The sequence below is a fragment of the Numenius arquata genome, chromosome 6 (assembly GCF_964106895.1).
Source record: "Numenius arquata chromosome 6, bNumArq3.hap1.1, whole genome shotgun sequence".
Classification (NCBI taxonomy): Eukaryota; Metazoa; Chordata; class Aves; order Charadriiformes; family Scolopacidae; genus Numenius; species Numenius arquata.
The window spans coordinates 53,828,425-53,851,690 of record NC_133581.1 but is presented as its reverse complement, the minus strand read 5'-3'; the positions used below and the strand labels follow the sequence as shown (position 1 = coordinate 53,851,690).

At 37.7% G+C, this 23,266-nt stretch overlaps 1 protein-coding gene across 5 annotated transcripts in view; it reads right to left on the bottom strand.

Annotated features, from left to right (window-relative positions):
• Positions 1-23,266, bottom strand: part of NUBPL (NUBP iron-sulfur cluster assembly factor, mitochondrial) — an 87,525-nt gene that overhangs the window by 26,380 nt on the left and 37,879 nt on the right. For all 5 annotated transcript variants that reach the window (XM_074148985.1, XM_074148983.1, XM_074148984.1 and 2 more), the window contains one exon: positions 6,244-6,337. In XM_074148985.1, coding sequence (XP_074005086.1) covers positions 6,244-6,337 — 94 coding nt within the window. The remainder of the gene's footprint in view (positions 1-6,243; positions 6,338-23,266) is intronic.

Sequence of the window (23,266 nt, the reverse complement as noted above, 5' to 3'; positions counted from 1 at the left end):
GTTGGTGGCATCTCTCTACTCTTCAATTTGATTAGAAATAAGACTTTTAACGCTTTGTCAGTAAAGACAGAAATACGTTTTTTGTTTTTATTTAAACCTATCTATCAAAATGCTGCTGTCAAAAGAAACCTTATTAATTACAATCCTTTGAAAATTCATATTTGAAGTAACAAAAACTCCTTTGGTAAATATTTCAGCCTTATCTGCAAAAGGCATTCAAGAGATACTTAACATCTACCTGTTGCTGAAAGACGCAACCATTAGGAAAAATTACACCATTTATAGGATAAGGCAATAAAAAGATGGTAGGAACTCTGAACTATGTTGATTTTAAATCTAAAAGGTGATCAAACTCATTCCCTGTACGATTAGCAATGCTTCTGCTTTTATAGAACTTGAGAAAAACATGGATCTGTTTAAAACTTGGGTCTGATTAGCCTGGAGAAGAGAAGACTGAGAGGGGATCCCTTCAATGCTTATAAATATCTAAAGGGTGAGCATTAAGAGCATGGCGTCAGGCTCTTCTCAGTGGTGCCTGGTGACAGGACAAGGGGCAACAGACACAAGCTGGAACACAGGAAGTTCTGTCTGAACATGCAGAAAAACTTCTTTACTTTGAGGGTGCCAGAGCACTGAACAGGGTGTCCAGAGAGGTTGTGGAGTCTCCTTCTCTGGAGATATTCAAAACCCGTCTGGATGGGTTCCTGTCCAGCCTGCTCTGAGCGACCCGGCTTTGGCAGAGGGGTTGGACTAGATATCTCTGAAGGTCCCTTCCAACCCCTATATTCTGTGATTCTGTGATAACATAGCATTCACATTGCTTTCATTTCGCTTAGCTTAACTAATGGTCTTTTCTGATTCTCATTAACAGCCTTTTAGAGCTTATTATTACAAGATTATAGTAATATATGCTTTGTGTAAAAAAAAAAAAAAAAACCAAAAATATGTTACTTCCAAAAGGTGGAAAAATTAAGAGCACTGAAATAAAACACAAAGTGTTTCACCTTTAGGTCTCCTGTATAAACACAGTTCACTCCAGTGCCCACTACTGTAATTATTAAGAGATTGTTTAGTAAGACGTGAAGTTATTTGGTTGTCTCAGTCCACTTCCCACTGGACAGGTGTGTATTTCTAATGGTTTCCACTGCCATGGGATCTCGATGTCCGAAGAGTGATATGGCAAAGTTTAGCAATGGAACAATTCCAGCATCAACCTGTAGTGGGTTCTGACAATTGACAGTGTCAGTCTCTAGAGCTGTCAAGCTGTCACACTTCACTAACGCAGACTTCACTTTAACATTAACAAAGAAAACCTCATTAATTTAATGGTAAGCCCCCACAATGGGCTTCTCCACGAGGAAGAAACACTCATGCAGGGCTCTGGGACTGCCTCTCGAACAGAGATGCCCTTGCTGCTGCCCACACAGTCTTTATGTTCTAAAGGGAAAGAATGATAAACTTTAGGGAGGCTAATCCTCCACCTCTGATATTATTTATTAATTTGATTTGTGGCTCCTTTATCTAAATAATGAAACAAATACACAAACTTAGATTTCTTAATTTAGCAACTAGGTAACGCAAAGGAATCACAAGCCTTATTCTTCATATTATCATTAGTTTACACTATATCTTGATATCAAACATCATAATGTCATCTGAAACCCCCCTATGTTTTACAAGCTGGAAAACGTGTAAGAATGCTTCAAACCTTCCCAAGGATGCATGTTCAACACATGATAAAGAACCCACTTCTGGACATCTCATGCAAAACATGAAATAGAAGAACAAAGCAGAAGAAGTAGAACTAAATACAAACTAAGTAAAAAGAAACCATAAACAAAGCCTTTTTCTCCAGACTGACCCTGGATTTCTATTTGGAAAGCAGACTTGCATCTGAAGAAAGTGGTGGTTGACCGGAAACGTACATCACATTTTCAAGCTATCATATAATTTCTCATCTACTGGTTTGTTGAAGAATAACTGCAACATGCGAAGAGTTATGGATTAAAGAATAATATGCTAAATAAGATGCATCTCCTTGTAAGGTGACTAAAAATAATAAAATAAAAAACAAAATTCACAGTAGTTTCCTTTTTCATCTTCTTTCAAAGAAGGAAAAGCACCCACACAAAACTGTCACTCCAGCTGAGGTTGCGTGAGGCTGATACTCTCTTTAGTGACAGTCAGAATTATAAGACATATTTTGTTGTGTTGCTTTTACCCATTAGGTATGGCTCTAATCTCTTTTTGAATCAAGAAAATTATGGTACTGGAATAAAAAAAACCCCAGTATTCTAAAATTAAAACCCAATACCATTTCACACATCCTATCAGTCTCTCTCTCGTTGTCAGAAGTTGCAATGCTAGTTTTTCATGCCCCATCTGCCCAAACCCACTCCAAACAAAACACCTTTAGCAGTGCTCTCTCTCACACTCACAGAAAAATCTGCAAGCGGCTGGCAAAAATGTGTGCAGGTTTTGCAAATTCTTTTGGAGACAGAATAAAAATTTTCTACACTGGAAGCCACAGATAAATAATGAAGAAACAGTAATGCAAATACTGTATCTCACATATGCATGCATGCAAATCAAAGTACAACTTTCATGCAAACTAGATAATGCACTTCTAAACATACTTAACTAAGATATATATGCTGTCTCTGAGGAAAAAGAGAGAAATTATGCCACTAATAGCATGACTGTCCGTGGCATCCTCAAAGGATAAAGAAAGAACAAGATAAGCGGAGAGGGAACAGAATGGCAAAACACCAAATACTTTTTGTAAAAAAAAAAAAAAAAAAAAAAAAAAAAAAACACACCACCAAAAAACAAACAGACAACACACAGCTTAGAAACATGAATTGCAAATGAAGATGGAGCCCAGAAAACCAGCAGAATTCTGTAGACTGCTCCGAAGACATCAAGATTTGTAACACACTCTTCCGTACCCTTGAAAGGAACAAGGTTGAAGAGAATAAAAGCATGCTAAGCAAGGCTATGGGACTGTCAAATAGACAGAAACCCAGTAACGAGTAAAAGAAGAAAGTGCATTTCGTGCTGTAATGCATAGAAAGAAGCCCTTCCAATGAGAACGAAAAATACCCACAATACCCAACAGAGGAAATTCTTTATAAATCACTAAAATTCATTGAGCCAGTAAGAAGACAGGAATTACAAATCTTATCACTCCTTGTCTGCTTTGTTTGTCTTCATCCAAAGCACAATACACTTATTTTCCCAAACTGCAAGAGTCGATCTCAACATGCTCAACAAAACCAACTAATGGGAAAGACAAACGTGAAGTGATGCTATCACTCCTAATTTTATGAAGTTAGGATTGACAAAGCAATAAGCTGAACTGAGCAACTGTGGTAACAATGTGAAGCCATTTCAGAATTCAAATCAAAATGCTGTCTTCAGTTTGGAATTTGTAAAAGTCCATACTTGTTCACACACACAAAAAAAAAGAAAAAAAAAAGATGTCAGAAAGCCATAATGAAAAGTTTAAAGAGAGACATGGGTAAGAATTTATCCCCTTTTATGGCATATGAAGAAAATCTGCATTGCTTGTTGTTGTTTTAAACCTATTTTCCTTTTCTTTTTTAAATCAACATCTTGTCTACTTTGACTTGCCTCAAAACCTGATTCAACATGTATGAGAACCACAGGTTTCTGAATGTCATAAGGAAAACTAATTAAAATCCTGAATAAAAATTATTTACTCTGAATTCTGCACTTTGTTACACCCACACAAGAATAAGGACATTGCTGTCCTTAGCAAGAAAATCTACCTTTTTTTTTAAACTTGTTTTGCTTTTATTAGCATCTGTTACATTCTAAGAAGATGTAAGTATTTAAAAAATATAAATTAAAAACCTAATTAAAAACCTAAATTAAGGTTTCTTTTTCCTGATGTGCTGTAACAGTTAGAAAGATATTGTGACCTTCCACAAACAGACCTCAGCAAAACTGACGAAATACAGGATTAAAGTACTTTCCTCCGTCACCTCTCTGTCCCAGAGGACCCAGTGCACCAACACCACAACCACTCACACTTCTCAACACAGTGTAGAATTCCGTGGGAAAAGGGCAAAAAAATCTCTTGAAGATCAAGAGTCTAATGATCTTTTCCATGTTAAATTAGGGCATTTAGGTGCACTGTACTAAACAGCAATTATCTATACCCACCATACTTTAAAAGAACCCATAATCCATGAAGATAAAGCCACACCTCTTTTATTTCATAATTTTACTGCTCTTACGTACAAGATTTAATGTGAAATCCTACCTTATCAGAAACTTCCATACCACTTTCATGCTTCACCTCATTGCTTAAAATCCTGGGAGTAAAAGGTCTTCCTGCTTTGCTACTCACACATGCAACATACTAAGCACCGTATTTAAGAAAATGGGTATGAATCATGCTTTGCTTTTCATCATATGTTGCAGGTCACAGATAAGCTAAGACACTAGAAGCCTCTTCTACTTCTTATAGGAAAAATCCACTAAACTGTTCATCACAACTCTGTTGATTTGCTCCCTTCCACCAGTCAGCACAATCACAGACAGCAGAGAACCTCCCGTGGTTATTAACAATTTTGGGGCAATAGCATTATGGCTGAGTTCGCATGTGCCCTAACATTTGAGTTTTATATGTCAAAAGAGGAAAGATTTTCTGAACTTGACGTCATGGAAGATTATAATATATCACCAGACAGCCTTACTACTAAATTTAACTATTTGTCAAAAATTTTGGCTTGAGATATATGAATAATTGTGGTTATCATGTACAATTGCAGTTGAGAAATTACCATGTCAAGGAAAACATACAAGCTGCTGCCTGACTGTTAAATGGTTCCTTTCGTCCCTGTAGACTTCACTGCGCTGTTACAGTGGCGATGGTTTTGCTGTGAAACCAGGGTGTATGTCCCCAAATCCGTTAGCTCTACTGCCTTTATATGTGGGCATGTCCATAATGCCCACCAGTCTTTCTACTTATACTTGTAACGCTCTTTTATCCTTTTATGAACTTCTACTGATACACAATTCTTTATTTGTTAAAATTATCAGGCAGCCTGCTAAGAGTCCTACATGCAAGTGAAACAGTTCTACAAATTTAATATTTAGAACCTTCACTTCAGTGCGTTACTGCCACCAAAGTGCAGAGCAAAAGGAATGTTGGAGGGAACCAGTGCTTGCCTGTGCACATGAGCTAGTCTGCACTCAGAAGAGAATGACAGCAGTAAAAGATGCTGGGTTTGTATCAAAATCAAAAAGATTTTGGGTTTGTATCAACATATTTATCTGATATCACCAAAAAGTGCAGCAAGCAGTCCCACTGATTACTTAATAACTCAGAATCACAGAATTTCTGGTTGGGAAAGGCCTCTGGAGGTCATCTCTTGGCAACATGACAGAGGGCCAGCTAGGGCTTTGTCTAGTACAATCTGATGACTGCCAAGGATGGAGATCCCCCAGACTTTTTGGGTAACATGCTCCAGTGCTGCACTAACCCCCTGGTGAAGAGCTGCAGCAATTATAAAGTTATCCCTGCAACCATAAGGATCGCTTTGTCTCTTTTACCACTGAGTTCCTAACATTGATTACGTTGGCTGACAGGTGAAAAACCAGTACAGTCTATCAGATGTCGTGAGATGCTCAGCATCCTTTCAGAAGCAGTCTTTCTGACTCCTGCTGAAACCAATGAGATTAGAAGGCAGCATATCTCAAGATTGATTTGTCAAAGTTTAAATCCCCTACAAAAAGTCAAATTCATAACATGAGAAGAAAAAGAATGCATCAGTGTATTGCGGTGCTGCATAGTTTATCTGAATAAATGTTGTGCATTAACAGCGTTGTCAGCTTCTAATTAAAAGGCAATCATGAAGACAAACTATTTTATTGTATTAGCTTTACTATGCAGTAGGTACAGACAAAGAAAATATTCTCTACTACCAACCTTATCAGTTTTTGGCACGACTGCCTTTCCTTCTAGAGTACTGTTATACTTGACTTCTCAATCTTTTCGAAACTTAACTTAGAAGAAAGTAACACAATCATAATTCTAACACATTAAAAATCACCGATAGTGTTTTTCATCACCACACTACTGACAGAACAGTTTCTTAGTGTGTTAGAATGACAATTAAAAGATTTTTTTAACTGACATTTTAAAATAAGATTTTTCTAAAGCACCCAGACAACAAACTTCAAATCTCTGAAACAGTCAAGCAATACACATACCTGCAATCGGAATATTCTGTGAGACTGACAGCTGTACATCTCCAGTCCCAGGTGGCATGTCAATTACTAAATAGTCCAGTTGACCCCAGTCAACCTAGAAGACAACAATAAAAAAAAAAGTATGTTGGAGGTTTGACGTCTTTTTATTTAAGGCACTTTGTGTTTTATTGCATACCTTGTTTCCTATAACTTGTAAAACAAGTGAACCAAGCACACCTCGACAGAATGATACCGAGACACCTTTCTAGTCACACTTTCAGTACAGGATCAAGACACTATTTTTCTAAGAGACTCAGTCTTTGCTGATCACTCAAAACTATGAGTTCAACTTTATTATTAACTTTATGAGCATAATCCTTTTTGAATTCTTTTCCCCCAGAAAAGTAGTAGCAACTTAAATTAAGACTTTCACCTTACAGCTGCTTAATCACAGGTTAGAAGCAAACGTTAGGCAAAATTCAGGCTAAAATTCTGGGTTTTGTGCAACAAACACAGCTTAGGAGTTGTTTCCGTTAAATTAAACCCAAGTTTGCTTGCTTCTTACCACTTCTTTGAAGCTATATATGAATCTCTAATAATTTTTTTTCTGGTTTGTTTTTGCAAAGTTAGAGCTATCAGTACTGATTTTTTTTCTACAAAAAAGAGCTGTTGGGAGAAAAAAAAAACAACCACAAAACCCAAGAGATTTGTTAAACGAAAATCACCAGGTATAATTATACAAACTTACAAAATACATCAGACATCACACAATAAAAAAAGTTTACTGGTTGCAGGGCATCGTACGAGAGAAACCGTTGAAGATATTAGGCTCAAACATGAGAATGCCGTGATTATTTATGGTCTTTACCAGGACAGATTTCCAGGAGAGCCAAATAACTCTCTCTAGAGCACTGTGCACTGCAAGAAATGTTGTCTCCGTGAGAGCAGAAACGGTCCTAGATCCACACTTTGCCTAAACATTTCCCAGTGGTTTAACTAAGCTTAGGAGATGTTCAACTCAACCCTGACGTGGTGCAGGGTATTACCAGTTCACTCTTGCTAGCCAGCAGTAATGATATACGGTCTTTTCTCTCCGCAGCACAGAAGCTTTAGAATTCATAACCATATTAAAAATAAAGACCCACAAATATCTCCCCCTCATTTTTCTCTCCACACAGACACAATGCAACTATATGGTATGTTTCTGATTCATGCAATAGATAGAAGATACAACAGTCTGTGAGCGGCTTTAATACTGGAAAATGTCAAACGAGAAAGATTTTACTTTCTCTTTCATTTTACACATTCCCCCAGTGTCATTTTAACAGCAAAAACAATTGTCATTTTGCCAGTCCCCCAGTTATCGCCCTGAAGCGTTAGACGCTATCGGGGGAACACTCGTGAATTTTCATTCCGTTCTTGCACGGATGATGATCTTCTGGGGAAGCACAAGTGATGTGAAACACAGACCACCAACCCGACACAGCACTCCAGTGAAAAATGGAGTTTTTCAAGGCAGACTGATGAAGATGGAAGATTTCAGAGCACTTATGGGAAAAGGGGGGTGAGGAAGGTTAGTTGCAAATTCTAGTTGCAAATTTTAACTTTAGACTTCTAAATTAGGGACTCTCAGGCACACCTCTCTTTCCTCATTTTCTATCCAAAGGCTGCAGGAGCACTAAATGATACCTAACATGGTCTAGCTAAACAGGAAATGCTACTTATATTAACCACAGCAAACAATGCACTTTTTCACATTTAATATTGATCTATATTATCTATAATATCTGTATTATAAAATAATACCTATATTTTTTCAACAAAAATAACATATAGCTAGCAGATTTTTAAGTAATTAGCATTCATAATCATATTAAGACTACATAACCCCCCCAAAAAATTACATGTATGTGCAAAAATGTATATACTGAAACATAAGCATGGGGTAGAGAATCCAGTTTATCTACAAAAAAAAAAAATATTCTGCTTTTCTACTTTATTTTTCTTAACTAACCTGACTTAGTTATAAAGCAAGACAAATGCCAGTACTGATGAATGCCTCCTTTTCCAATGAAAATTACTTTGCTCACCTGAAGGCATGAACTTTAAATCTGTTTCTTTATTAAAAATTAACTGCTATAAAGGTGACAAACTGAAATTATACAGACATTTAAAAGTAGCAGTAGTTTCCAACATGAGTAAAGTCAAGCTCCGTAAAGATTCGCAACTGAACAGGCATATCCTCTATAAATAGTTAAGTGCATAAATCTCAACATGCAAAACTAAATCTTTCATAATAATCACAACCATTTTGAAATGCTAAGATATAGAGGGTTTTACTCTAAAAAGGATTAACTCAAAATACCTTGTTTTCCCCCCATAGTTTCATAAAGGTTGTACCTGACATCCTTTGTTAAGTCCAAATGTGCAAGTCCAGGAATCGTATTTTCCTTGCTTAATTACTTCTACAGAAACTATGAATAAAGAGTTTTTTCACTTTCTGCCCTGCAGTAAGATGCAGTCCTGAGACACAACTCTGAGTGGCACAGCACTACTATCATTCTGACACATTTTCCAATCACCGTCTAACAAAAAAACTTGGTTCTTGAAAAAACTTGGGTGTTGAGAGTGGTTTTCAGCCCTTTTCTCCGCAAGTTCAACTTCAAGTCCTTTTAGGCAGAGCATTGCCTCATGGAGTAGTGCAAGCTAATTCAAACCCCACTCTTATCAGAGGTAACTGGAATAAAAAATAAATGCACTGTTTTCTTCCCATAGCTAAAAGCTGTCTGGTTTTGCACATACTTGCTGGTCCATAACTTTAAGCTAGCTCCTCTTGTGGAACAAGATGACTTTCTGGACCTGTCCTATAGCTTTTCTTTTCACTCTTACCAGAGGTTCTGCTCCTCCAACCTCTTCAAGCACTAGTCTCCCTCGTCAAGCTCATGTGATCCTCCTACCTAGCAAGCATTACGGCTCCCCAAGAAGCCAAATCCAGACCTATTCTACTGCTGTGTGGAGCACTGACGGACAAGACCTCAAAGGCCAGTGCTCAAGCTGTCTCCTAGGTGTTCAGTTTTGCGGGGAAGCACAAGGCAGTTGCTACTCTTCTAAGCAGAGGTAGCTGCCTTGGTAAAAACATTATGTAGAACATCTAAAGTAAAAGAACACTTTTATAAATAGCTTACTGCTTCAAAAACACACAAAACAATTATTGCTTGAGAAGTTCCTTTCGAACATTTACCATGTATAGTAGAATAGCAGAAAGGGTACAGAAATCAGAGGGCACCAGAGCTTTTTTCTGCCTCAAGCTTTCTTAGTAAGTGACCCCATAACAACAAAAAGACCTTTCAATATGCACTTTCTAGATTGTCCTATGAGTAATGATTTTTATTAAAGTTGCAAAACCTCTGAAAACAGAAGTTAATAATGGAATCTTAAGCACATGGTGAATCTCATGGTAAATCTCATTGCTAGGCAACAGGAAAAACACTGTTAACACATAGTGCAATTAGATTATAACGCTTTACTTAATTTATGGCACTGAAACCGCCTTATTTCATATATTTTCTTCAAATTTATGGATTGAAAAGAAAGAAATGAGCTGTCTCTATCAAATGAACTGTACTCCATTATAATATTTATAAATCTGAACACATAAAAATGGAGGAGCTACACTACCCCAGCAGCAGTAGAGAGGATGTGTTGCTGCTGTGCAGAGTAGGATGGAAGACCAGCTTTTGTCACACCAATTCTGAAAGGCAACAGTGAAATGTCAAGGTGCGCAAGCGTCGAAAATATGTGAGAACTACCCACCACACACCCCTTTTGGAGTTACGCCACTCCTGTGGCGCTGAACTGGTGGAAGTCAGATGGCAAACCACATCGGAAAACCCCTCCTCGTTAAAACCAACCTTAGGTTTGATTTTGGATGGAGTCAAATAATTATCCTCACAATTTTATTCTCTTCCTTTTCATTTGTAATTCAGGGTGAGAATGGAGAGCTGAACCACAATGACATAGCTATAATTGCTGAAAAGAACTGAGCTAGTGTTTTTGCCTAGTCGTGAACAGTGTCTTCTAGACACAGGGACTTGCTCAGGCCTAGGCTGGGGAACTCTGCACCTCACCCCATTTCTCTCTGTAGACTATTTTTATTCTCGTCTATTCTGGAGAAGTGGATGATGAACACTGTGCAGTTCAGTTGCTCCTCCATTACCCTCCCACAAGCAGTATGACAGTCTTTATTAAACAAATTATTGAATGTAATTTGGAAGGTATAATGATTTGTTATAGAAGTGTACACACTATTTAATGGGAGAAGGTATTCCAGGTCTGTTACTAAATTTCAGCAAAGGAGAAAAAAAGGGAGGAAAGACATTTTTAATTAAATTTAGAATTGGAACATAGAATCAGAGGAGTGTCTTTCTGAAATCTACTATCGCCATTATTCAACATTATTAAAATGGGACGTATAATCAGGCTGTGATATATAAAACACTAATTTGAATGCAAATCCTGTTTATATGCAACAATTTACCAAATCAGGACCACTAGTCCTCATGTGTGTCTGTATGCAAATGTGGTTGCATACAAGTAAATGAGCTCAGATTAACAGCATATTGCAGTAAACGAGCTCCCTTTGCAAGCAATAAGCGGACAGCGGTTACAAAAGCCTGCCTTGTACCATCTGAAACCTGTCAGCACCTTTGCATATACAGAAGTGTTAATATCTTTGCCCCTCTAATATATACAGTGTGTAAAACATTTCAAACCATAGAAATGTAATTGCACTTTCCTTAAGTATAGCATTCATCTTTTTTTAAAAAGGTTTAACTTGACATTTATTGTTAAGCAATGTAATTAAGTGCCACGTGCTTCTGTGTATTTTCCCTTGCTCAGAAGCACCACGAATGCTTCTATGTAAATTACTTTAATCAATCACTCTGATTATGTGACGATTCATAATCAAAGTACCATATATGCATTTTGAGTAAGGGTTCCAAATAGCAAGCTAAACCTGAGGTGAAGCACAGAGATACAGATGGCATTTCTGCTGAGGAATGAAGCCTGAGCACCTTCTGTGCATGAGGCAGAAATGACAAAATATTAGCACAGAAGAGGGATTGCTACTTGTGGTTTTTAAGTAATCCTGGTGTTTGGTAAATAACAGAAGATATTATTTATTTGTTCTTATTAAGAGGAATACACGCAGCGTTTCAATCAAGCAGCACTGCAGGTGCAGACTTGGCAACAGCCAGCCAAGCTCTGAACACCAGTATCAGAAAAGCACTAAGAGCGAGACTGCAGGCAGCTTAGGGTCTGTCCCTGCCTGATCCCCCTCTTCCTAGCTACTTGGTTGTACATACAGATGAATTAATACAGGCAAACAACTGAACAAAATAAAGGTAAAAAATTGTGCTGTTAACAGAATACGTAACTGTTCATGCCTATTTACATCTGTTAGTGCAAGATAAATAATTAAAAATATTTCATTGAAAAATTACTTAAAGATTCTGCTTAAGCATATAAAGACATCAGGAACAAATGAGTTTCATGATGGTAAAAAACCAGGTAATTTAGGAATAGTATAATGAAACATGGCATTTTAATAAAAAAATATTTTTATTTATTCTCACAAATATTTGGTAAGGAAAGGAGACATTCCCCAGACATAAGCCGGAAGATTTTTAGTCCCTAGGGGAACTTTATCTCTGATAGGGAAATAACTATTTAAACCAAAGCAGGATATTCCATAGTGCTTAATACAACTCAATACTTTCTGAACAAAGATGACTGCCCCTTTGACTTGTCCTCTGATACTTAACCAATCTCAAAGACTTGCAATCTAACATCATGAAAAACAGATGTGCTGCAATGACTCAAATTCCATCTAAAGTATTTCTGAGCAGCCTGTTCTGCCAAGTTCAGAGAGAAATTGAGGTAAAGCATAAGAACAGTTTCCTCCAAAGATTTCCGTAAAGAGAAGGAAATTCTCCTACTCTTTCTCAATATAGACTGAGTAACTTTTAGAAATAAGTGCCTAGGAACAAAGCCAGAGTCCTGTTCAATTCAACCACCAAAAGAGAAACTGGCCGCCGCCTCCTCCTCCCTGATGCCTTTTAATAATGTTAAGAGCTGAAGGCAAATGCAGCAGCCTGAAGTTTCTGTCACCTTCACCTACACAACCTACAAAACTAAACAACTCCCAGAACACGAGAATAAAGAGGTTATTCTCTACCGGGGCATTCCAGGAGTCTGAGGGAAGGCACTCAACACCGGGCTGCTACTCAACTTGAGAAAGCCCAGCCAATGCTGTGTCAGCCTGAAGGGAAGATGACACACAGCTGTGGGGCAGCCCAGCATGGCTGCAGGAGCCTGGGGACAGCCTCTGGAGACAGCTGGAAAGGAATACTTTTGTGCTTGCCCAGCACAACGATGGGAGACTGCATCGGCACTACTGCGCATAAAAGACTCTTCCGCTAGGTTCAAGCTGTTACTACAAAGAGCATGTGAGAGCTGAGATTCCCGTTTCTCAGGGGCTCAAAGCACTTGTTCCATAAAAGACGACACTTTGAGAAGTAAATTTTTATTACGTAGTCCGTCTTGAGATTGATTGTTGGTCTGCTGCTCTCTACCCTTGGCCCACAAACAGTCTGCACTACATAATTTGCAGAAGCTTTTCTTCAGAAATACTTTTTTTCTCCCTGTTCTATGATACAGAACTGTCTGTAGTTCAGCTGCTGAATAATGATGACTGGAAAAGAAATATGGAACTAGGTAAATTTCTGTTCTTATGCCTTTTAGTAACAAGTTTAAGCACAAAACTAAAGTAATATAAATGTAAACAAAACAGAAGGAAGCGGGCTAACATCACACCATCTAATTAAACTAAACGCCAGGTTCATGCAGCTACATTAAGCACATCATCTAAACCATAAATTCTCTTTGAGTTCTACCTACTAATATACAAAGGCATCAGCATTGTTTAGCTATCAAATGCAAAGACAACAACACATTTTTAAGGCAGTATTATCAGGACCCAATTTAAGTTCATATAATTTATATATGCTGTCTGATCCAGTTGTTTCTCTACAGTAACAACAGAAGGAAATATTACAAGTGCTGGCAACAAATATCAAAAGAGAGAAGCTTATTAAGCCCACCCCCATACATATTTTAGCCAATATTTCTGTAATAATGTTTAAAGCTAATGTACAGTTTAAGACCGAATGCTTAAGCTACACAATGGAAGGCAATGTCCCTAATTCTCTTCATAAGTCACTTAACTTCTTTAAACTTCAGTTCATATTCTGATACAATGAGAAAATTAATAAATTCCTTACTGGGGTACCAATCCACTAATATAGACATTGTTTCATGTGCATCATTGAGACACTGATTTTAAATTAGTGCTTAGACTAAACATCATTAAATTAAAAAGGTCAGAAAATTCTGTTTCTCAAGCACAATGTATAACACACTTTTGTACAGAAAATGGAGCTTCTACAGAGGACAGTCTAAGGCTTTCAGAAAAAGGATTACAGAAGAAAATAACATGATAGATGTTATTCAAGTCACTTAAGATGCTGCTGAAGAAACCCCTCCAATATTACCGTAAACTGTGCAATATAAAAATTGGAATAGAACCAATTAGATATAGATCACTGAACTGTGGCCATAAGACAGTAAATCTCAATATGGGACCTGTTTTTTTTGTCTGTTGAGATGTTATCAGATCTCAGGGTAAGTAGCCTTGAGGTGAAACATTAATTTTCAACAACGAAATGTTTTGGGTTTTTTTTTAAACAACCTTTTTTTCACGAATATGGACAAAACTCCATCCTCCAAACTTTCTGTACTTAAAATTCACAAGCATATCCTCCCTGGTCACCGAATACAAAATAGTCTATGCTTGCTAATGAAACCGGCATTGCAGAGTCTGCTTGAGTTACCTTGGAGCACAACAATCAATACACCCAAAAAGAAACAAGAAGTCACAACAAGGCTGCACAAAATACAGACCCTTTCAATCCCACAGAAAGATTCAAGAGGATAAAAGAGTGTGAAATAAAGAGTGTAAGTGAGAACACGTGCGAGACCAAACAGAGCAGATCACTGACTTGCTGGGATTCTTGACCATGGGACTGTGACTGTGATGCTGGTGTATGTTCTCTGTTAAAAGAACTGTCTTTAGGTCAGAAAGGATCAAGAACTACAAGGTTGTCCTTACAAAGAGTGGAACACAGGAAGTGCACTAAAGACACTGACAAGGTGTAAAAATAAATACAATTTAAATATTGTACACATTTTGCAGTTGCACACATAACACTCCCACAATTTAAAGATGCACTGAAGGTCTTATTCCTAGAGTAGGAAGAGCATTTACTATGAATTAGACAACAGATAATCTGTGAAAGCATCACATACACATTGCCAAAATAATTGCTGTGCCCACAAAACCATGCTTTTGCATTCACCAGTATCCTCAGATATGAATCTGCAACAATAAATTAAAAATGTTACTTGTATTCTAAATCTAATTAAAATAATTTGCTGAAGTTGCTGATACCATGAATTTCAGGGACATTCAGTGACTACTGCCAAGCAAGGGATGGTCTTCATATGTTTATTTGCTTCCTAGACTTTTATTTAGCTCCAATTTTTACTTCATGGTTTTTATACAGAAAAAAACTATTTACATCTAGCAGAAAAAAGACTTAAAATGGGCACCCACTTGAGTTGCATAATAAAAGAGCTGCATTCCAAAGGCATCATTCTGCTGGGAGAACATATTCCTTATTTTAAAACATACTGTTGATGAAGCAAAACACTACAAGAGGAGAAACATCTATCGCAGCTTCATAAATAGGACAGAAAAGTGGAGATTTTTCTTTGTTAGGGAGGGGAAAAAAGAAACATACACTAATCTCTGGCACCTTAAGCACAATTACTTTACGTTTGTGTCAATCACTTGGTATGTGAGAAATAATCGCTTTCTACAAAGAATACTGGTATAAAAACTGCTGCTATTCTTGGAGTTATTTTCTAGGAGCAAAAGAGATGGGAGGATGGTGTGAGTGAAGGATCAGTCTTTCAGCTTCTAACAGTAAGAATGCAGATTGAATTACTAAAAAAAACAACTACGTGCAATCAGTTTAACATATTAGTTTTAAAAAGCTGTTTACATAGTTACATTCATAGTTTATTTACTAAGTAAAATTATTCTGTAATGCGAAAAAACATATCAATGTTGGGGGGGTGGTTCGACATTTGTTTTGATGAGAAGGAAAAAAAGAAATGCTGAAAAAAAAGCAAGCTTAAAAAAGCAGCTTGGGTAAGCTCCACCTACGCATTCAGAAGCAACCCTAAAAATTCTCCTAAAGATCTTCACTCAGGAAAGGAAATACCAAAATCTCCATTGAGCACAAGTTTCAACCAGAAGCCCATTTGGGATCCATTAATTACAGACACATTTGTGAGAAAGGAGCAAGTCTCACAGGCCCAATCTAGCAGGCATGCTCTAATATGCCTGCCAGTGGCAACACCGAATCCAGCACAAAGGTGAGCTAAGGCCACTGAAAAAAAAACCCCACAAAAACCAAAAAGACACAAAAACCAATGCCTATGGTTCTGCTGTTTTAATTGCGGCTGTTTAATATCATAAATACAGATATGAGAGAACCTATCCATGAATTGGAAGGTGTAAGTTTCAATTTCTCAGGCAGGTGGCATTTACCTGGGCAACTGTACAACCAAGAATGCAAAAGGCATAGAAGCAACCAGAATCCTACATAAGGCCAGTAGCTGAGGTATAAACCCGGAAAGCTGAGACTTCAGATCAGATCTGAATTTCCTGTCCTAGCCCCAGAAATCTTGCAGATTTGTCTGTAGAGCAGAAGGTTTTGACTGCTGTATGTGATTTCAGGGCACCCTCCTGGGAAGGGGGAAATATACGCTTAAATGCTAAGCTGAGAAAGTAACTGAACTCGCAGCTCCCATGTCCTGGCTGAATGGTTATGGAAACTTCCCAGGCTGTTATTATGAACGGAGAATAAGCCTGTCAAGTTAAACCAAAAGAAAGGTTTTGGCACCTAACAGAAGATACTTGATTTTGGCTCCAAATCTGAGCTCCACAGAGCTGCCCAATACCGGCTACAATTAGGTGCCAAAATCCAGGACAGACATAAAGTGAGACACGTCCCACAGGCCCTTCCTAATAGCCCGCTTGCTCAACATCTTCAGTAGTGTTCATTTCCAGCCAGTGAACCTACCAACTTTCACTTACACCATTAATTTCCACTTATTCCACACCAAGCTCTAAACTTCAGCACTCTACGACACTGCACCTGTTACGCTAAGGCACTGCCAGAAGGTCAGACTGACTGCTGAGGCAGTCAGAAGATACCACCAGGAGGGCAAAGAACCACTAAGCATGACAAGGGATGTATTCCCACCATCCCAGGTACACAGTGGCTCCAGCCCAGGCTTTGGTTTAAGTTCCCATTCCGGCAGGCAGGCCACCTACCCATTTGGCACTGGAATGTTCAGCACAGCAATACCCATGTCCCTGTTTGCGTCTAGCCTGCAGCAGCTAGAAAGAAAGAAGAGAGTCCTTTACTAGTGGAGAAGAATAGAGAAAGTAGAGGAGTGGCATTAGTTATCTACTATTTTTTGAAAAGTCTCAAAGTAAATAATGGAAGCTTTATTTAGAAAAGAATACAAATAGTGCCTTCTCTTTTCCTAATTCCTCTACTACCTGTATTCCTGTTAAGCAAACACTTAAGAACATGCGTAAATCACCAACTCTTTCCAAGAATGAAGCTGGATGCCATTTAAGCACAAAGTTCTGAACTTTGTTGCAGAGAAACCTTAACTCCAAAACAATTTCCTTCAAAAGCTCAAAGATAAAAAGAAAAAAAAGAGGAAAAAAGAAAAAATCTTAAAAAAAATTCAGTTCTAGCCCCAGCACAGCCATTTTGAGACACCACGAGCTCTCTGCTATTTCTTCCTGTCCAGTCAAAAAATCCAGCAAAACAGTTTCACGTTTTGCATTTGGTTTGTTTCATGCAAAGGAGGGCACGCACATGCATACCTGTGTAATCCTGTGCGAGAGATGAGAGTACTGGAAGCAGAGCAAAGAAAATACTCTCATAGCCTGTTCCCACAGCAGCAGTTGCTGCACAGTCATAACCATGACAGCTGAGGAACCAGGCCAAGAAATGTTTGCTGTAAATACATTCTCGCTATGCTGTTAGGCGCTTTTTTTTTTGCCATTTTTTTTAATCCTCAAAGACAGTTAAAATACATTTACTGCAAATGCTTCCAGTTAGCAGTAAGTTGTTGGCTAATGTTTTTGTTTTCTTCTGACTTTCCTAACACTTCTTTCTATGATTGTCAATTCCTTTCAAAGACCATAATCCCTTTTCATATTAGCTGCTAACGCAAGCCAATAAAGCTACAGGGATCCATATAGATCCTGCTTCCTTCACTAAGGCAAGAAAGGCAACAGAACAGGTTTTGTAGCTTCAGCCGGAAACAAAAAAAAAGAATCAAGCCCATTTGTGTTCAATCATATCCGTCCCAAAATACACAGGAGCACTCAGCCAAAGGGATATAAGGCACTCGGGTGACAGGAATACTCAGCGCCACAGGGAGTTAACCTGGGGGCAGAGGCGTGGAAAGAAGGAGACTCTCATGCTTTCGGCTGCACTACTACATCCCTAAATCTATGTTTAGCTTCTAATCTCCAGGAAGTACAATAATTTCCCTTAAATATGTACATACTGATTGGGACTGGTTAAGGCAGCTCTCTCTGGACAGATGAGACCTCTCAAGGTGATTATTAGCATTTTAGCAAATTAGTGATGATTATACAAATTCCTGTAACAGGCTTTTCTAAGCATCAACATCACAATATTAGTATGGTATAGAAATTAGTGTCAAGATTTCCATTGATTTCAGTGGGCTCTGGATGAGAAGAAATTAGCTTATCTATCCATTAGTCTTAGCAAAGTAGAAAAAAATCAGTATAAGAATTTTTAAAACAAATTCTTTTATAAGGTATGAGTCGGTCATTTGCTTATCTTGCCCTTGAAGCAGTTCCTTTAATTTCAGCATAAAATGAGGCACTCCAATTGACCTTCTTTGCTTTAAATGAAAGCTTATTAAAGATTTAAGAAAAAAAATCTCAGAAGCATTCAGAGTTATTGTTTACTCTCTGCCAGCCATAGATGCAGTCTTAGTAGCACATCAAAGTGTGGTCTTAGCACTGCAAAGTTTGGCCACTATTTATTATTGTTGTTCCCCTTTTCAAAATATCTCGATAGCAAATCTTGACCTTTCTAAAAAGAACAAATACATAATATCAATGATCTCATGTGTAGGGATGAAGTGTCTGGATCTTTTCATTTCTGTACTTTGGATCACAAAAATAAAAATAGAAAAGCATCCCAACTCCCTAAAGATACAACTGCTCTTTGTTCTGAAGAACAGTGATGCCTCAACTTTTTTTTTCCATACTGTAAAGTAGCAGACTTTAGCCTGAACTAACAATCTATATAGCCACCTCAGGCTAAGATAACTCAAAACAGAAAAACAGAAGAAATATTTTTGTAATTGCTGAGATGCTGGCAAATTTTTCACTGTAGTGACACCTGGTGAGACTACTATATTTTAGAATTATGCACTGCGAAGTATAAACACATCTTTGTAGTTCATAATGTAAGCACAGCTTTGTTTTGTTTTATGAAACATAAACTGTAAACACACAAATATTGTGAAACACAAGTCAATTTTGAAATTAGCAAAGATTCTCAAATGGAAGATGCTGCCCAAACACACAATACAGAAAGAGGAAAACAATATTAATCTGCATTTAGCATATATACTTTAGGTACATCTACTCTATTGATAAACAGACGATTGTGCACAGTCTTAAGTTTGTATTAAAAGGCAAAAAGATGATAAAAGTTTAAAAAAAGTACCAACAGCTATTCATGTTTCTGACCATCTTTGTTACAATTTCCCATTGTAGCATCTCACTTTTTTCCTGTCTTGAAAATTTACTGCCATAATGCAAGTTAAATGCCTTCCATGGTAATCTCTTGATGGAGTGCCCTTCCTGAACTAAAAAGTGTTAAAAATAAAATCCATGCTTAAAAAAAAAAAAAATCTTCTGGCTTCACTGCAGTGCTTTTTCTTCACTTGCTCTTTACATTTACAATAAGAATAATTGTCATCATTGACTCACTATTACTATTCTGGGGACCCTTTCAATTCATTCAAAATATAGCTGGAAAAAAAAAAAAAAAAATCAGAGCCATCAACTTGTTATTGTCGCCTTCCTCCTGACCCAATACATGTCTTTCTCTGTTAAATCCCCTTTCACTGCTCCCTCTCATCCACCAGTATGCTCACTCACAAATTTCATACTGATGAGACACGGTTTTTTGCTCACACTAATAATAACTCCATCTTTGAGCAAGGCCCCAATGACATTTACCATGTAAGTGATGAAAGACAGCAAAATCGTAACTTTACACCAATTTGCTTAAGCCACAGATCTGAAGGATGAGAAGTTTTTGCTACCCTTAAAATCCAAAGCTTGCATCTATTCTCCTAAGAGAGTGCCAAAGAATACAAAGGTAAATCCAGGAGGAGAAAGTAACCTCTCAGATCGACAAGTGATGCACTCCCAACACCCCAGGTACACGGTGGCTCCAGCCCAGGCTTTAATTTGACTTTCCACTCCCGCAGGCAGGGCACCTACCCATTCCGCGCTGCAATCTTCAGCACAGCAATACCCACGCCCCTTTTTGCATCTAGCCCACAGCAGCTAGAAAGAACAGAGTCCTTTATTAGTGGAAAAGAACAGAAGAGTGGCATTAGGTGTCTACTGGAGTCCATATTTTGAAATTTCTCATGTAAATAAGTACCACCACTATTCCTGTTTAGCAAATACTTAAAAACATGCCAGCCTCCAAATCCACGTCTCCAGAATCCATTCCTGAACTCATTCCTGCTTGCCTTTCTTCAACCTTGCTTCTAAAAAAAATTGGACATAAAAGATTTATTCTACATATGTAACTTCTTATTTTAAGATGTCTTCTGCTGCCATCTTTGAATTTTTCTTTGTCCAATTTAGACTGTAAAATACTCAAGGCTGACATAGATAGCAAGATTTTAAAAATGAAAAATAAAAAAAAAATTCAAGCTATGGTTCTCCATGCACTTCAGAGGAGGACCAGATGCCTTAGATTGAGTTTCATAAATGTATGCATCCTAGGCAGTAAACTACAAAAGCTAAAGCAAAAAAATTGCTGTAAGTCTCCAGCACAACCTTCTTTCTGGCATTGTTACTCAGTTCTAAGATGTCTGAGAGTACATCAACATACACAAGCCTAGAATCCCCATTTTTAAACCTCTCCTAGATCAAGGTACTTATATCAAAACAGGAAGTATAACAGGGAAAAAATATATATTCCTCTGGTTTTTTCTATTTAATAGTTCATATTAAGGATGCTCATTCAAGACATAAGGCTTATTCGGGTTTGACTTTTATGTGTCTGCCTACAGAGAGCTGATCGGCACCTCTAAAGTCTAAAAAGACTGGCCAAATGACTGGAAATGCTACTGAGGAAAGTATGCTCTCAGACATTACGTTGAAAATTGCTCATTTGATTGCAAGACTTAATTGTATATTCATTTGAGCAAGAGAGATGAGCTAACATGACTGTCTAGCTTAGTGATTAGGGCACCCATATTAGAGAAACACCTGCATTTCAGTTTAGGTTTTGAGTGAGTGCTCTAACCACTGATCTCTGTGAAAGCCAGAACCATTTTCTCCTCTTGGAGCTGCAGGCTTTAATGGAGTTATATACCAATAGTCAAATAGGTGGTGGAATGTACATTTTAGAACTAATCCCAGATTCACAGAACAACTCAGGTTTGAAGGGATCTGAGGAGCTTATCTGCCTGGTCCATCTTGCTGCTCAAAGCAGGACCAACTCAGGTTACTCAGAGTCTTGCCCAGCTGAGTTCTGAGTATCTTCTGAAAGAGAGATTCTAGAATCCTGCTCTCCGAGCAAGCTGTTCTGATGTGTGATTGCTTTCATTGTAAAAGAATAACCATCCTCCCACCCCTCCCAACCCCTCACATTTCTTATTATATACTGCAGCTTGCATTCATTACCTTTTGTGCTATCATTATGCATATGCAGGAAGCATCTACCTTCATTTTCTCTGTACATATCCATTAGGTATTTGAAGACAGTTCAACTACCTCACCTAGTTCATATCTCCCTTTAACCTTCTCAAAACAAACAAAAAAACCCAACCCAGTTCTCTCAGTGTCTCTTCACTGTGCTTCAGTGATATTTTGTGCTTCATCCCCCTTATCACCCTGATGGCTTTTTGCAGGAGAATATATATGCAAGGTAGCATGTACCATCAGAAGTTAAGCAATTGTCCATGTATCTGCAAAAGACATCTAGGTTCTGATGAGTATTAGTTGTGGCCCATGCCCGTGATACATTTACAATGATCTTAGGCATTCTTAACAGATTTTATATCATTAATACACACACATACTTTGGGAACTTAAAATATATTGTGCTCAATAGAAAAAAAGTATAATAAATTTATTTCATAAATATGAAAAAGTATCAAAAGGAAGAAGTTTAGATTTACTTGTAAATACTGGTCTTTGCATTTCTGTGCACCTCTCAAGAAGTGATAACTCACCACAATGCTGAACACTGTATAAGCACAGAATGAAATTTCCATGGTCCCAAAAATGTGAGGCAAAAGACAGCATATGGACACAAACAGAAGCCAAAGGGCAACTCTTAGTAAACCAAACTAATCAATCAGCCAGACAGCTCAGCACGTAGTACCGAACCACCTTACTGACAATGTTCTTTCCGTGTATTGCTTCCAAACCTAATACACATCATTCCTTCTAATTTGCAATGGTTTCCTCTAGTTTCTCCTTTGTTCTGTTCATAAGACATGTATTTATACACGCAGGCAAGCAAGCCAGTACAAAACTGTGAAAATTAATATGCTGAAGAATTTATGAGATTTAACACAGCATGTTATAAACACACATGATAAATGAGATCAGACTGATGTCTACAGACACCGTACACAGAACATTCTGCTGCATAGAACATGCAGTCAATGGCAGACCTCACAACCCAGTCTGCTCAATATTTCAAGAACAATTTATCCGTCTGCATCTTCCCTATTCCTAATAACTTATGATACTCTGCAACTACTTACATATAATAACTAAGCAGCATAGAATTATGCTACATTAAAGGTTTGAGTACATACAGGTATACTCACACACACAGACTCTACTGTATAAATATTACCACCATTACCTCTGGCAAGTGCTGGTTTTGAAGTGGTTCTCTTAGTAGAAGACAGCTTCAGAAGGAAAGCAGTACACAAAATCTCCATCTCTAGCCAAACTTTCAAATTTATATACGATTGTAATAACCGTATAAACTGAATTAAAGTCTTTTAAAGGACAAGACCGGATCTTCAGACTACAGAGCTATTCAGCTTTGGGTTGAGCTAATAAAATAATTTTGATTATTCCTCTGCTGAATTTATGGTTTTCAACATGAATCTACAGGGGATAATGCCTGTCCATGCTTTAAAGTGCAAGGCCCCATTTCCTTTTGCTCACGTGCAACTGCTCTGCATTAGAAGTTTTATATAATTTGCTTTCTGCTAACTTCCCTGTATTCTTTCCTTTCCAATTAGATCCCTCCCAGTCAAACTTTGTTTTGTTTTTTCTTTCAATACATACCTTTTATAAAACAGAGGCACTAAAGTGCTGCTAAAAGAAGCAGTAAGAAAGAGATGGAAGAATTACAATTAGATAATAAGAAGGGTATTTTAGGGACCTTATCAGGTACCACTAAGGAACCTTTACAGCTCACAATGTACTTAACAGTGCTGAGGCTCTCCTTTATAGCCTTACTATACCAAGGGTGCTGCCAATGCACAAGATGTTCTTGCTACTCTAGAGGAG